This window comes from Biomphalaria glabrata, chromosome 7 (assembly GCF_947242115.1).
Source record: "Biomphalaria glabrata chromosome 7, xgBioGlab47.1, whole genome shotgun sequence".
Classification (NCBI taxonomy): Eukaryota; Metazoa; Mollusca; class Gastropoda; family Planorbidae; genus Biomphalaria; species Biomphalaria glabrata.
The window spans coordinates 4,829,183-4,846,547 of NC_074717.1; the positions used below are offsets into that span (position 1 = coordinate 4,829,183).

A 17,365-nucleotide genomic window follows, 5' to 3' on the forward strand; every position below is an offset into this window, starting at 1 on the left:
CGGTGGCTGAGTGATAAAGCACTTGGATTTCGAACTGAGGTATCGGGTTCAAATCCTAGTGAAGACTTCTGGGATTTTTAACTTTGGGATATTTGGGCGCCAGCTCAAATGGGTACCTGACATTAGTTGGGAAAAGTAAAGGCGGTTGTTCGTTGGACTGGCCACCCGACACCCTCGTTAGCCGTCGGCCCCAATTTACATCATCTGCCCTATAGAAAGAGGAACTAATAACTTAAAAAGGGAAGGGGGGGGGGTTCTTTGTTTACAAACAGTTATTGACGTTTCAGATATAAAAAACAAAATCCCAAATCGTAGTACAATGCTCCAATGAGACATCGGTTTTCAAGATTTACTACGCAAATGTTACCTTTCTCCCTACACAGGCGACCTCTCTTTCTTCGACAGCCCCGCTTACTCACTGTAAACCAGATGCTTGCAGTTTCCTTTCAAATTGTAACCGCTTGTATTGCCGCACAAGTACAGGTCTAGGTCAGTGTTTCCCAAATCTTTTCCTTAATAGAACACCAACACTTAGTAAATTCTGAGTGTTAAAAAAAGCTTATATCAAATCTGTCTAGTAAACAAACTTGTACACGTTATTTCTCACACACCCATTCTCGGATCAAGTTGCAACTTTGCCAATTATTCACTAGCATAGACAAGAATTGATTTTAAAAAAATAACCAATTAGTCAATTAATTATTGGTAGGCCTAATTAATTATTTTGTTTGATATTGAATATGGTAAATAACTTCAACATTAGTAAGAAATATAGCTGTAAGTGCGGAGTTTTTTTTTCCCTTAAATTACCTTTTTTAAAAAAAATGATTTTTGCTTGTTGGAAAGATTAATCTACGGGTTGACCTACTAGTTACCTGGTAATTGTTTCAGTATTTCGTGGAACACCCCTCAGGTTCCGCGGAACACAGATTGGGAAACACTGGTCTATGTCAGTGTTTCTCAAATCTTTGACCTATGTGTACCCCTTTTATAATTTGTGTAATGCTGATTACCCCTCCCCCCCCCCCCCCAACCACACTTGAATTTATTAATAGAATATAACAGTTGGGTATTTAAAAAAATCAGCATAGTTAATGAGGTGCAACGCGTAGTCGCGTACCCCTTCCAAAGTCTTCCCGTACCCCTGGGGGTACGCGTAACCCACTTTGGGAAACATGGTCTATGTGATTGTACGTGCGTACGTGAAGGCTAAATATATAGCCTAGTAGCCGACACATTTGCAAATGCCCGGTCTCGCACTGTAGAATAGAAATTAATTAAAGAAAAATAAAAGGTATGCCTATATTATTCAAAGTTCACATCTCCGTTAAGATATTCATAAACTTGTCAAAAGAATGAAAGGAATGATATTCTAATTCACCTTGTAAATACTATCAATAATACTCAAGTAGATACAGTATATTACAAACTAGCTCTAGAATAGATGTTTATAGATCTAGTATACAGCCAAATATATAGATATTTATATGCTTAAAACTAAAAGTCGAAACTGTTTTACAACGTCTTGCATCTGTTGAGATGGCGGCGCCCATACATGAATTATTTGGATATTAGTTTAGGTCGTAGATCTAGTAGTTGACTAGATAGAAATCTAGTTACTCGATCTAGATACGCAGAATCAGGTTTCTATTATTATTATATTTTAAGAGTATGTACAATAATTTAGATCTAGTAAACGTTTGCGTCAAATTTGCTTCTGAACTTCAGAATTCTCGAAAGATGACGATACGAATACGATAACATCATCATCATCATGACATATTATTATCACTCACATATTGTGACATATTCAATGATATTCATACTCAGACATACTTGACAGGCATCATAGGCTGACATAGGTCATACTCCATTCCATAGTAAATAATCATAGTAGTCCATACTATTACTAATACTAACTATTATACTAGATATCAAGTTAATCAAGTAATGAAGTATTAGTATAGGACGACGACGATAAATAAATCCATAGGTCCATACTGATACTGTGGCAGTGTGACTGTGATACTACTCAGTGAAGTCAGTGTGTGTAGACTAGATGTAGAGTGTAGTACCGTAGTAGTTATACACTATCTATAGAGTATAGTGATAATAGTGACGGTAACGTGGGTAACGGTGACTACTCATAGACTACTGATACTCCATTCTGATTCTCATTCTGATTCTCTAGTTAGTTAGATATTATTAAATTTAACTAAAATTTTTTAATTAAATTTTTAAATCTAGACTAATTATCTATATTATAAAGTAGAATGTGTGGAGTATGTATGTATGTATGTATGTATGTTACTTATAGACATCAAAACCGCTTGACCAATCTTGATAAAACTAGGCAGGAATGTTCCTTGGGTACCAACTTAGACCTTAGTGAATGTATTGTAGCCCTAAAACAAATGTAAGACCCTCAAAAAAAATAAAGTTGTCCGACTCTATTACAGCTATAGTATTTTATGGATCTAGGCCATGTCTACAATGTTGACATGAGAAAAGAAAGGATTTAGACCTAGATCTAATTTTAAGAAATACACTTTGCGCAGATAGTTTTTTATTTTGACACATGAAAAGACAAAAGAAGATCCATTGATTTCATTATAGCATAAAATTAACCTTCAATTTTGTGTTTCAAAAGCATTTTTTACATTAATTAGTTCCTTATATCTGTGATTACAGATTTCCTGACGAACATTCTTTCATTAGACTATTCCGTAATGAATCGCGTACTAAATATTAATTCGTTTAATTGTTTACTTTATAATCCCATCCCTAGATCTAAAACTCTAATTCAACTCTAAGATGATAAAACTTCTCTTCGAACAGATAGTTTTATACTTTAACACATAAACATATTAATTAAAGTCCATTCATTTCATATTTTGATCAAATAAACACTTAAAATTTGGTTTTCTAAAGCTACGTTCGTTTACGAAAGCTGCGAAGCCGAAGTTGAGATAGGCCTACATCTATATTCATTCATGAATCGCGTACTTAAAATTATTTCGTTTAATTGTTCACTTTATAATCCCATTCATTTAACAAATCTATCGCTCTTTTCGTTTTTAATAGATAAGAATGTATCCACTTCGGGTAAACCCATTTTCGCAAAACTAATTTTATTTTCGTAGCGAAAGAGAAATAACGTGAAAGGATCATTAGCTACGTTTAACATACATCTAAATCCAATCCACTAGATTATCCAAAAGCATTTTTTACATAAATTAGTTCCTGATATCTGTGAATACAGATTTCCTGGCGAACATTACCTAATGGTTACACATTAACACATCTCTCTACTGAGTCTATTCCTAGGCCTAGGTCTAAAACTCTTATTGAACTCTAAGATGATAAAACTTCTTTTCGCAAAGATAGTTTTATGCTTTAACACATAAACATACTAATTATTGTCCATTCATTTCATATTTTAATCAATTAACATTCAAATTTGTTTTTCTAAAGCCATAGACATCTATATATAGACTGGACGATAAAGAACAAATTATTATCGGAAATATTTGGGAAAAGATAAGTTTGTAGATCCACATCACAAACCTATATATATATTTGCCTATGTCTATGATTATAAAACAAAGACAAAATATTGGGAATATGGTAGTTTTGCACTTTTCAAAACTAAAGATCAAAGGTATATATTGGCTGAAATGTTAGTCCTAGAATTTATAGCTCAATCGCCACCATTTTTTTTTCACATAGATATAGTACATAAATCATATTGACTCCCCCCAAATAAAAATAACTTCCTACTTCCAGTCTATATTTATTTATGTCTATGTCTAAAGCATTTTTACTATATTCGTTCGCTGTTCGCTAAAGCTGCGTAGCCGTGTTGAGATAGGCCTATATTCATTCATGAAAAAAAGTTCATGCATGCGCAGCACAGAATGAACTCAATAGTCTATTAAAGCTCTAGATTAGTGTAGATTTAGATCTATGTCTACCTCAAGATCTACTTTATACTTTATACACAAGAACATACAAAATTTAGTCTATTCATCTCAAATTTTAATCAAATATATGTAGGCCTACAAGCAAATGTTTTAATTTAAAAAAAAAATGGATTTAAGCCTATTAGCTATTTTGATTTGATAGCTTCATTCACACTATTTTTACATTGACACATTCGCTTTACTTATTACATTATTATTTCGTTTAATTGTTTACTCTCACTCTCAGTGACTATATCGATAGTAATGCGCAAATAAAGACCCGCGGGTCGCGGGTAACATATGTCTAGTATAATTATATAAAATATTTTTAATATAGAATAATATATAGTATTTTAGAGTCGAAAGTGCAGATCTTGTACGCTGTACGTGTATGAAACAATTCACTTGTAACATCTTGTTTCAGGTTGTTTGTTGTGTTGATGATGTCATTCAATTATTTCAATACTGTCATTGATGGATGATGACTCTAAACCAGTGGTTCCCAAACTTTTTTTTCTCGTAGACCCCTTGCCATGTTTTGTGGTTTTCGGTAGACCCCCTGCTTAACTTAAACCGGTACTGCAAATTGACGAACTCCATTTTTAAAAGTAAATTTTAACTGTAGTGAGTGGAAGAGTAAATAAGTACTTGAAAGCTACTTAGTAAGTTAGAGAGAGATCTATCTTTTTATTGATAAAGTTCAAATTTATACAAAATTAAAATAACAAATAATATGTATTATTGGAACCACAAAACACACTGGAATGTGTGCTGTTGTTGTCTTTTTGCAGGTTCATCATCTGTTGCTATGGATATTATGCTTCATATAGGAATTTGTTGTTCTATGAATAAGTTCTTCAAACAATAAATATTAATTAATTAATTAATTAACTGGCCTTAAGTATCATTGCAAAAGTCTTCGAAAAGAGCAGATTCTTATGTATTTCTTCATCTTTCAAGTCTGGATCAAATATTGGGTACGCGGAGCTGTTTTCTCAAACAGGAGAAGGGGCGAAGTAACGGGCGTCCAAATCAGTAAGCTTTGGGCAGGAGGGACTCATTAGCCTAGACTTGCAACCCACCTAGCAAGGGGAAAACTTAATTGAAACCTCTGCTGCCTTGCAGATATAACCTAAACATGGGAACTGTTTCCTGGGTCAACCCCGAGGAAAAATAGGGAGCCGAGGACCCCAGGCAGTATGCAGCACACAGCGCTACACCCAGTGAGAGCCTGTCACGCCGCTGATCCCAGACTGTGTATATGTCGTTTGCAAAGAATTACATAAGAAGCTTTTGTTATAACTCATACCACCAATGTGCGTACTGTATTGTTGCTTAAAAAAATGTGTTTACTAATATCAGATGTACGTTTGTGTAAAACGCTTAGTTTTAAAACTACTTTAACAGCTGGTAAAAATCAATGTTTTATCTACAGTGTTTTATCAAGGTGGCATCGTCTCAAATGATCTTCCAATGTAATTAGTTTCATATCGTCATAAAAAAGGCACTTGGCAACCGCTTGTTTGACAAGCAAGAAATGAATCACAAATTTAAATAACCAATGATGTATAATCTACATTTCTTTTTGTTACATGTAGAAAAAAAAGCAATTTAAATAAGTATTGAAATTAAATATAAAAATTTTTCGTTTGAATAGCAGGGTATATATTGTCTATATTGAAAGGATTAACTAAGGGACAAATCATATATTAATGTATGAAATAATTACATTAATGAGATGTGAAAAGTCCGTTGCCGTAGACCCCCATGGACATCTCATAGACCCCCAATTTATTTTTTCACTTTCGTAGACCCCTTGGAACTCTTCGTAGACCCCTGGGGGTCTATATAGACCACTTTGGGAATCACTGCTCTAAACTTTATTTCTTGTTAGATCTAGTCAATCTAGATCTCCCTAGTAATGGACCAAACCTAACAAGTTCTACAAAGGTGTCATGTGGCCAGCATAACCATCAACCACCTTTATTTTTTACCCTAAAATGTCTGGTACCCATTAGACTTCATTAGATCTGGATGGACTTAGATGTGCCTTCTATAAAGAGATCCCAAAAAAAAATAAAAAAATCCCAGGATTCAAACCTGGGACCCCTGGTTCAGAAGTTAAGTGCTTTACCACTCAGCCACAGCATCTCTTTTTTTTTATTACTGTCTCAACGATTTCAGTAACAGTAACCATAGGACTAGATATTTGTTGTAAACAAATGTGTATGGACCTAACAACTTTATCTTATTAAATTTTTTCAGTTTTGGGAATGTATATCTGACGAGCATGGGATCGACCCTTCTGGTAACTATCATGGAGATGATCCTCTTCAGTTGGAACGAATCAATGTGTATTATACAGAAGCCTCAGGTACGGGCATCTCTTTAACTGTAACATGTTCTCATTTTACAAAGACAAAGCATTAACTAGGGCGTATTCATGTCTTTTCTTTATTGACATTCTGTGACATGAAATTCGTCATGAAATTTAAATAATTTGCTTCATGGTTTTGTAGAGGAGCTGTTAATGAACTAATGTAAAACAGTTGTAGGCTTCGTGAAGTAAAGTACTCATCTAAAACCAATGATATCTGTCTCATAGTAGTTCCACAGTTATCAGTGCAGTAAAATAAGTTCAACTAGATTACAGTTCAGTTACATTCCATGGGCCTAACATGTACAAGTTATCAATTTTGTATATATACATGTTTGGAGGAGTTGATTGAATTAGTTTGAGAAATTAAGTTTTTAAATGGCTACTTATTTTAATTGAGAAACATTTTGTAAAAAAGTGACAGTTTTCCTAAGAGAAAATTAACTGTGAATTTGGTTTACAAATTATTTTTTTTTATTTTTAGAACCTAGAAATAAATAAGAGCAGTCTGGTTCCACTAATTAAGTTCACAATTAAAAAAAAAGTGGAGAATTCATGCCAGCATGTTCTACATTAAAAGGTTTTCAGGAAGAGAAAATTTAATGTATATGTATTTTATATAGGCCTAAACATAGATCAATATTTTCATTCTTGTGCTAGTTCAAGTAGAAATGACTAATTTGATAGAGAGAAAAAAAAGCTTCTTATTGTTAAAAACAACTCTATTTTTAAAGACTTTATTTTTACACAACTTCCAATTCTATTAATATTTACAATCATATAATAAGATGTACACAAATTGACCAGTAACATATTTTAAAGGCACATTCCTTGTTCCATATGCTAGGACTAATTTGTGCAAATGTGCCTTCTTCCTTAGTGATATTAGAGCATGGAATGGGTTGCCTGAGTCAGCTAGGAAAACCATTGACATGTTATTGGTTAACATACTCGACTAGATTGACCTAGGAACACGTGCGTAGGATGTAATCATCTTCTTTTTTGGAGTAATGTCTGTATTTTATAAGTATAGATAAGATATTAAAAATAAATGTTTGCAGAGTGGATTAAATTCTGGTAAACAAATGACCAATAAGGTTTAGTTAGACCAAAGCAGTTGTTGATACTGCTCAACACATTTCAAGTAGCTTTTGAGATAAGCACAGGATGAATTGTACACCTTCACTAGATTATGACCCAGCTACAAATCAACTTAAAGTTAACTTTTTAGAGGGAAGCTCACACGATGTGCTCTTAGTGATGCAGAAATAGTTGCAGCTGATTGGCCAGCTTGTTAGGGGTTCTGGGAAGACAATATTTTTGTCTTAAGTTGAACTTTGAACTAGAATTGACTCATATGCTGTATTACCTGAATTAGTATCTAATTTAAAAACCTTTGTTAGGCCCTGCTAGTTTAGGAATTTGGCATACATATTAAGATTCATTTTGTATAAAGTATTTCTGGTTAGGTTTTATATAGCGACAATTATGCCATAATAAAAACAAAAACTAGGATTGGTTATGGAATAATCAGTTCATATGTTTCTTTGGAGGGAGTCATGTTTTGCTAATCAGGAAGTTTTGAACTTGGTTATTTGGTTAGCCGACCTAGATGGATTCCCTTCATTACTGGATTAAATTTTAAACTGTCAACACTCTTGATTGTCTCATTTCATTAAAGTGGCATTTTGCTTGAGTCATTTGGTTAGCTGGAATTAGTTGCTATCTCTACCAGAACATAGTCAACACTCTGCTCAAGACACAGCAAAGAGTTGCTCGACACCTTTATTAACATGTCACGGTAGCTAGAATGACTTATATTAAATGAATTAAATTTAGTGAATCAATTAAATACTATTTATTCATTTACATACTTGTAAGACTTAATTTTAATGACATTAGTAAAACTTGATCTTTGACAGGTGGGAAATACGTCCCGCGCTCCATCCTCATTGATTTGGAACCAGGCACAATGGACGCTGTCAGGTCTGGGCCCTTTGGCCAGCTCTTCCGGCCCGACAACTATGTGTTTGGTCAGACTGGAGCTGGGAACAACTGGGCTAAAGGTCATTACACAGAGGGTGCTGAACTTGTTGATGCAGTCCTAGATGTCATTCGAAAGGAAGCAGAAAACTGTGATCGCTTACAGGTAGAGAGTGCAGTCCCCTATGTCTTAGAATAATAAAGGGCAAAATAGTTTCCATTTTGCCAGATTGAGGTCCACCCAATAGTTGAATTGTTAGTAATATCCAATACCTCAATCTAATGACTTGTTTATAGTAATTCCATTAGCTATTAGAGCTGGGTGGTCATAAAAAATAGTGAAAATCCAATCTTTGATCCTCAAACTCCTGTTTCTGTTTCTTAAAAAAACAAAACAATTCAACGCTTGAGTCTTTTTTGTAAAATAAATATTCATTTTTATCAGTCTGTTACCATGGATATTTGGATTGTACATCATTATGTATATGTGTACTTGCAGAGTTGGCATAGGTTCAAAAGTCACTCTATAAATATAAATCCTTCACTTGAATGTTTACACTTAAATCACTGAATTTAATTAATTAGTCATCATACATATAATACTTGAGCATTAGAATACATTTTTTCATTATTAGATTACATATTCATTTTATTATCTTTCACTGCTCTTGCTAGTAATTGTATACTTTCTGTCTCACCAAAGGGTTTTCAAATGGCTCACTCGCTGGGAGGTGGCACTGGCTCAGGTCTTGGTACACTGCTCATCAGCAAAATGAGGGAAGAGTACCCAGACAGGATATCATCATCTTTCTCTGTGGTTCCTTCACCCAAAGTAAGTTTGTCCACCAGGGTATTCTTTTCGGCAGTGTTAAATTGTGTACTAGTTTGGGAGCATTCGGACCTTGTGGTCATTACTGGATGTTGTTTTTGTTTACTTGGAGATCACGCAGCCAGTGTCAAAACTGACACTGTAGAGTTTTGATGTCACTAGCAAATAGAATGGCCCTGGTTTTATTCCCACCCCTGTCAGACTTTAACTCACAGACTGTGGTCACAAACACTTGATATTACAGTTCTGGCCAAAGGCTTGATACTACAGTTCTGGCCATAAAGGCTTGATAATACAGTTCTGGCCATAAATGCTTGATAAATGCTATGAATGAACAAGAAGAGTACAAGCTGTACATTATGTCATTATGTGAATAATGCTCAGCCAACAGTACTAATATAGTATAGCATACCTTTATATGTATGTTTTACCTTTTACAGGCCACATGTGCTAGATCTAACTAATGTCATGAATCAGAAGAGTTATTAAAATGTCAATCAAATTTGGAGCATGTGACCGGGGTGAGGGGGGGATGGTAAAAGGGGACAAACAGGACTCTCTCTAGTCCAAAGTTTTCTTTAACTGCGTCTGTATATACTTATATAAAGGTTTTTTGGTAGGTCTGGAGCATATTCTACTCAGAAAAGTACCAAAAAAAGAAAAAAAGCAAATAAAAACTACTTATCTTATTCATTGTTACAAGTTATTCTGACTAAAAATTCAAAATATCTAGGTGTTATAACAAATGAAAAGTTTCATCATGGAATCCTCAGGTTGATGAAATTTATAATAAAATAATCAAACAACGCATCAGTTTTTATTAAAAGATTTTGCTAATGAAATAGGAATGGAAACTAAGCTACTAATGCTAGAATTTTCATCCTTAGTTTGGGAATCCTCAATTAAAAAACAACAACATAAAATGACTCTACTGTTGAACTAGAAAAACACCATTAGTAAAATTTGGAAGATTTAGAAAGTAAAGTAGCAATATTAGACACAACACTAAGCCATAATTTCAAATAGCCTACATAAAATAAAAACCCAGCAAAGAACTCAGAAAGATGCAAAGATAAAGTCATATTCCTCATTCTGTTTTCTAGGACAAATTTCTATAAGAACTCTTTCTTTTAAGTACCCTATGAGCTTGGAAAGGATGGTCTGAATCAGTTAGTAAAACCAACAACCTTTGAAGTTTGTCTCTTACTTAGATTTGCACTAGGTTAACACAAGAATAGGCTTAGGAAGTGATAATCATTTTTTTGTTTTCTTCTGTAATTCAGTAGACAAAAAAAAGGGAATTTAAAAAAAAAATATTTTGCATGTTTTAGATGTACCTTTAGAGTTTTAAAAATCTACATCCTAACCCAAACCTCACTCAGTAAGACAGGTGGTGGCAGTGGACAGAGTTTGAAACTGGGGTCCTTAAGAAGACTGAACGACAGTCCAGCATGCATACTGCTTGACCAGGAAGCCATCTTCAAACTAGTGGCCTAAAGCAGTAGCTTCTGTCTTAAAACCACTAGCTCTGCAGTTAAATCATTAAATCAGTTCCTTTGCCTATACCTATATGAAGATGATTTAAAGCACAGTTAAGCCTTTACCTATTAAAACTTAAGTTATCGGATTAGGAAATAGTTTGCTAGTTTCAAATCAAATCCAAAATAAAATAACCCTATAGGGACTATTTTCACATTTTAATAAATAAGTTGTGTTGAACTCCTGACAAAGAGACTTAATTCTAAACAAAACACATCTTTTTTTTTAATTTAAAAAAAATAATAATAATACGTCTAGAAAAGAATTTAAAAAAATAGTTTAGATTTAAAACATACCACAAAAATACTGTTTCTCAGGTAGGACTTATATGCTGTAGTATAGCCACTTTTATAAAAGAAAGTTTAAAAAAAAAAGAGCACTAAACGTTCAGTTTTCACTAAATAAAAAAAAGTCGCAAAATTTCTTATTTTAAATTAGACATAAAGAGTTAACTTGGTAACTTGTTATTGCATCATATCCCATTAGTAGCAGCCTACCATAAACACTGCATTCTTATGCAGTAGTAGCTATTGGGTTAGAAGGGAAGGCTAGTCATTTCAAATCCCACAGAAAACCTTTTTTCTCTTTAAAAAAAAATTGTGAACCTCATATTGTTTTTCCCTTTGGATAATAATTTCTGAATTAATTGTCACTCCAATGTGTGCTTTTAACTCTACAAATTTAGCCTTATTTGATAACCAGCGTGGTATGTGAATCTTTGATCATAAGTAGCAGTTGGCAAAGTTGTTGTAGTTGGCACCATCCTTCCCTCTCCCCCATTTTGTTTTGGGTTCTCATTGTTCAGTTGGAATGCAGAGCGGTGCGAATGTATTGTTGAATGAAAATGTCAGAGAAGAAAAAAAAGAGGCAGAAAATGTTTGACTTCAAATTGTATCTTTCAAAAGAGAAGATAATTGTGTCATATGTGTATTCATGCATTAATTTAGTCATTCATGTTAATTAGAGACTTAAAACTCTTCTGTCATTGGTTTTCCTGGCTGATTCAGGCAACCTGTTCCAAGCTCCAATAGCACTAGGGAAGTAAGTTGCACTTCTAAGAACTATTCCTAGAATATAATATGGAATAAAAAATTTGCCTTTTTGTCTTTCTGGGTATTTTATTAGGTTAAGTTTTTGTATTTGAAAGATATGGTTTGATCTTTTGAGTACTATTAATGTTTCTTTACTTTTTAGTCTGCTGAAGTGTCTTTAAGTTTAGTGATTTTGCTAATGGTATTATTCTAGTCAATTGTGAATATTTGTTTGCTATATTGTTTAGCTCTAGTTTGTATATATTCTAGTTTCTTTGTTTCCTTGAGTTGAGGAGTCTTAAAAAGAAGACACATATACTAACATGGGTCTACCCAAGGTTAAATAGCATTAAACTTTAATGTTCTTGTCTGAATTGTAAATATTTCTTTGAATAAACCCCAATTCTTTGTTTGATTTATTGATAATCTCACCATTATGGGTATTCTGTGATAACTTTTTTTCAGTTATTAATACTAGTTTGATTTATTTTTTTTAGAATTTAGAAGTTCAAGCTAGGTTTTGTTATTGAACTAATCAATAGAAATAGAATTAGTTTGGTGATCAAGAGTCCTGTGTTGTAATTTTATTTACCTGTTATTTTACCTCTTCTTCCCTTCTACTTGTTTTAATATTAAGTCTTTTAAAATGTGTGATAACCTATTTTTAGATATAGGAGGTGGGGTGTATTAGTGGTTAAGTGCTTGGCTTCTGAACTTGGCGTTCAGAGTTTGAATCCTGGTGAAGATTGGGATTTTTAGGGCACACCTGAGTCCACCTAACTTAACCTGGCTTAGTTGGGAGAAAGTAAAGGCAGTTGGTTATTGTGCTAGCCACATGACCATTGGTCAAAGAAACAGATGACCTAAACATCATCTGCCCTATAGATCGCCAAGGTCTGAAAGGGGAACTTTTTTCTTTACTTTTAGATGTACATTATATTATATTAGTGAACAATTTATTTTTTATTTGCCAATTCATGTTTACTGTATTATTTGTTCAATTATATAATATAGATGAATGAATAGTTTTTATCTCAATATTTGTCAGGTTTCTGATACAGTTGTTGAACCATACAATGCCACCCTGTCTGTACACCAGCTCATTGAAAACACTGACCAAACATACTGCATCGACAATGAGGCTCTGTATGACATATGCTTCAGGACCCTTAAACTGACCAACCCAACATATGGTGACCTGAACCACCTGGTGTCTATAACAATGTCTGGAGTGACCACTTCCCTTCGTTTCCCTGGACAGCTGAATGCAGACTTGCGCAAACTTGCGGTCAACATGGTCCCATTTCCCCGCCTTCACTTTTTCATGCCAGGGTTTGCTCCCCTGACCTCCCGGGGAAGCTCGCAGTACCGCGCCCTGACTGTGCCGGAACTGACTCAGCAGATGTTTGACGCTAACAACATGATGGCTGCTTGCAACCCCAAGCAGGGCCGATACCTCACCGTGGCCGCAATGTTCCGTGGCAAAATATCAATGAAAGAAGTTGACGAACAGATGCTATACGTTCAGAATAAGAACTCTGTCTATTTTGTCGAGTGGATTCCCAACAATATCAAGACTGCTGTGTGTGACATACCGCCCAGGGGACTGAAGATGTCGTCAACATTTATTGGAAACAACACAGCCATTCAAGAGCTCTTTAAGCGCATCTCTGAACAGTTCACAGGTTTGAACCCAGACAATTAAATTTTATCCTTTTCTACTTGTAAATAATGTTGACCAATCAGACTAGAGTGCAAAAATATTGCATTAGAATATATATTTTAATTATTAGGAAATTAGCCTGTGTGTAATTAATAAAATTAGCCTTTCATAAAAAATATTGGAATCCGCCAGTGTATTGTCAGATAATGACTTGTTATTATGATTAGCATATGCAATATGAGATATATTCAATTTAATTAAAAATGATAAATATAGGTCTGAAATTGGTATAAATTAAAAAAAACATGTAATGAAAGTGGAGTGGAACAAAACGTTGTTAAGATATCATTTTTGGAGTCACTTTTTATGTGGTGTGATCAGAGACTTAGCAAACTTTATTGGCACCTCCAATTTGTTTCATAGAAATATAGACTTGTATAAATAAAATCTATTAATAATAATCCACTACAAATACTCTTAGATTGGATTAGCTAACTCATATATTTACACTCATTTTACTTCTACAGTATACTTAACTGTTTTATGTGCAAAAAAGATACTTTGTGGTGTTTCTGAATTTTTTAAACCAATTTTTTGTTCAAAAATTTAACCTTCAATCTGTAGCAAAAATCTATTACAACCAGTATTAACCTGCAAAAAGTATATGATTATACAAAATCTTCCTCTACAATGGATGTAAAAAAAAATGTAAAACTTCAAGGGTTTTTTGGGCGCCCGGGACATCACTACCCCTCTGGGTTTTGGTGACTGAGTGGTAATTGAAAACTGAAGGGTGCTTGTAACCCTTAATGGGTACCTTGTAGGTTGGGTAAAGTAAAGTAAAGTCAGTAAAGACCGGAAATTTGAACATCTGGATTTTAGGATGCCATAGTCCACCCAACTCTTAATGGGTACCTGATAGGTTGGGTAAAGTAAAGTCGGTCAGTTGTTGTGCTGGCCACATGACATCCTCATCAACCCAAGGCCATAGAAACAGATGACCCTTACATTATCTGCCCTATAGATTGCTTGGTCTGAAAGAGGAAATTGACTTTATATCCCTTGTTATATAATTACTAATCTGACTGAAGCAAATATTTTAAATGACATTTTTGTTCAAATTTTAGTATACCAAAATTTGAACAAAAAGAGCTTGATGATTTTCAAATTGACATTAATTCAGTCGATCTTTTTATCCTTTTCAGCCATGTTTCGTCGAAAGGCATTCCTCCATTGGTACACTGGTGAGGGCATGGATGAAATGGAGTTTACTGAGGCCGAGTCCAACATGAACGACCTTGTTTCTGAGTACCAACAGTATCAGGAGGCTACTGCGGATGAGAAATTCCCTGATGAGGACGCTGATGAGATAGATGCAGACTCGTAAATTTTCTCCTTATGAAATAACTCTTGTTGCCAAAACAAAAAAAGGGTTTTATAATGATGCATTATAGTATAATTTCATAATGATTTCAAATAAATGTTGCTTGTTGGTACTGCATGTGTGCCTGCCAACTGCAGTGTCATTATTGCTAACTCAGTATTACGCCCATGTTGATCATTATTGATTAGTGATATTTTCTCTGGATTTAGTACTAAATGTTCCATGCTTTTTAGAAGTACCGGTATGTATTCCTGAATGTTAATGAACATTTTTTTTTCTGAGTGTGTGGTGTTGGAGCTTTAAAAAAAAATCGAATAATTTACTTGTGATAGAAATCTTTAAAAGTTTATACTTCATGCAAATGATTCTTTGAGATTCTTTGTTAGCATGTGGAGTAATGAAAGAGCAATGTTATTGTCAACTTAAATTAACTATGCATTTTTTTTCTTTGTTGCTTGAACATTTGTTGCTTTTTAATGCTCAAATCTGTAAGTGACTTAAAAACATGAACACTTATTTTTTGCAAACTTTAATCCAACATTAAAAGCAAAAGAACCATTAAGTGTTTGCAATTTGTTCTTTTCTAGTTTTAAGTGTGTTCCTGTCATGTTGGTCATTTTGTTGCTACCATCTCAACTCTCCTCTAATATAAAAGTAAAGTAAAGTTCCCCTTTCAGACCTTGTGGTCTATAGGGCAGATGATGTAAAGGTCATCTGTTTCTGTGGCCTATGGTTAACAAGGGTGTCATGTGGCCAGCACAACGACCAACCGCCTTTACTTTTCCCTAACTTATGTCAGGTACCCATTAGAGCTGGGTGGACTCAGAGGCGCCCGAAGATCCCGAAATTAAAAATCCCAGTCTTTACCAGGATTCAAACCCCGTTCCCCGGTTCGGAAGTCAAGCGCTTTACCGCTCAGCCACTGCGCCTCCTCTCCTCTAATATAAGTTAGTAAATTCTCTTAACCAGGAAAACCTGCAATCACTACATAACTAGATTGATCTAGGAACGTGTAGGACGTAATCATCTTTTTTGAAGTAATGTCTGTATTTTATAAGATAAAATAAGCATGGAGAAGACAATAATCTTAACCAATCAATCTGATTATCCATTTTGTTCTTATTACCAGTTCGGTACTCTTTGATCAGAAGAGGGGACTCTTCATTTTTGCACCCCTCCTCCTCTGTTCATCCATTACACCTAGATTTCAAACACTGAAACTACTACTAAAGCAGAGGCGTAGTGGGGGGGGGGCATGTTGCCCTGGACGCTACCCTAAGGGTCGCCACACACAGAGGCACCAAAAAAAAAAGTAAATTATTGTAGATATTTTTGTTAGGTAATAAGTTCTAAGTTAATTTGTGTATTATTAATATCAAATAATTACCTTTTATTTATAAGACTATACATCTGTGTGATGTTCATGGAGAATGAGGGGGTGGGTGCCAATAAAGTTTCTTGCCCCGGGCACTTGTTTTGCTCACAATGCCTCTGTACTGATGATCTCGTTTTCAACACTGATTGTATCATCTCCAAACAAAAAATGGTTCCACTGCTATTAGTGGTAAATTGAAAGCAAACCCAACTGTAAGTATGCAAACTGCCTTTTCTCACATTCATATACACTTTATACAAAGTTTGTCAGTCATATACAGTAATACTACTGTTCAGGGATAAAAAAGATTTCATCTTAAGGCCAACTGTTTTGTCTTCAACATTTAGGCCTAAAACCTTCTGCTTTTGTCAAATAAATGTAGAGCTCAAAAAGAATAAATAAATGTGTATAGTTTACTATGAGCAACATCTAGCAAAGGTTTTATAAACTTTCACACTATTATAACTGTCAACCAACCCCAGGGGGCCACCTTAGAGTTTCTAACAAGTTAAACAAAGTGACAATCTCACAGACTAGACTGAAATACAACACTAAACCTATTTGCCATATTGAATGCATTGACTCCATCCGTGGCTTATAAAGATCCACCAAGTAGCTCTCAAAATATGCAAGTTTTTTTTTTTTGTTACCAAATTACATTTGGTAATTTCTAACATCATTTTTTTGGGCCAAAAATCTGCTTTTGAATAATTGGCAACTTTTAAAACTGAACACTGACATCTGAGAAATAATGCCATTAGTGATTGTGATAATTCTAAGATGTTTGAATCCATGTTTTCTTTTGAAGGAACTCAGCAATCTATTAATTTACGTTGGCTGTAAAAAAAAAAAAAAAAAGTAATAATACATAATGTTGAAAGAATTCACATATTAATGTGATTATACCGGTTGTCTGAAGCTAGGGGGGGGGGGGGGGTACGTACAAAGATTTAAAGGCAAATGGGTTGCTGAGGTCTTGGTCGGTTTGGAAATCCTTCCCCGCCCCCATTTTATTCCCCAAACTCATTTTCCCGGGGCCAGCTATCCCTCTCCCCATCAAAGGGCCTGCATAGATGTAAAAGAAATAATCTAGATCAAGAGTTTAGATCCAGGTATCTTGATATGTTCAAATAAAAACGGTAATCCTGTTTTTCGTAGAAAAACTTAAAAGCGGTTAAAACCAGTATGGTCATTTCTGTAGTGCTGAACTGCACAACAAATA

The 17,365-nt window shown here is 34.4% G+C and overlaps 1 protein-coding gene across 2 annotated transcripts in view; it reads left to right on the plus strand.

The window, feature by feature from the left end:
* The window catches only part of LOC106068280 (tubulin beta chain-like), a 44,813-nt gene extending 29,487 nt beyond the window's left edge, over positions 1–15,326 (plus strand). The window contains exons 1-6 of one of the 2 annotated variants that reach the window (XM_056037045.1): positions 1,550–1,643; positions 6,228–6,336; positions 8,262–8,488; positions 9,026–9,154; positions 12,770–13,406; positions 14,590–15,326. In XM_056037045.1, the coding sequence (XP_055893020.1) occupies positions 8,312–8,488; positions 9,026–9,154; positions 12,770–13,406; positions 14,590–14,771 (1,125 nt within the window). In that variant the 5' untranslated portion in view covers positions 1,550–1,643; positions 6,228–6,336; positions 8,262–8,311 and the 3' untranslated portion in view covers positions 14,772–15,326. Of the gene's footprint in view, positions 1–1,549; positions 1,644–6,227; positions 6,337–8,261; positions 8,489–9,025; positions 9,155–12,769; positions 13,407–14,589 lie in introns of those variants that run through there. The other variant, XM_056037044.1, reaches the window with a different exon arrangement.
* The last annotated feature ends 2,039 nt before the right edge of the window (positions 15,327–17,365 follow it).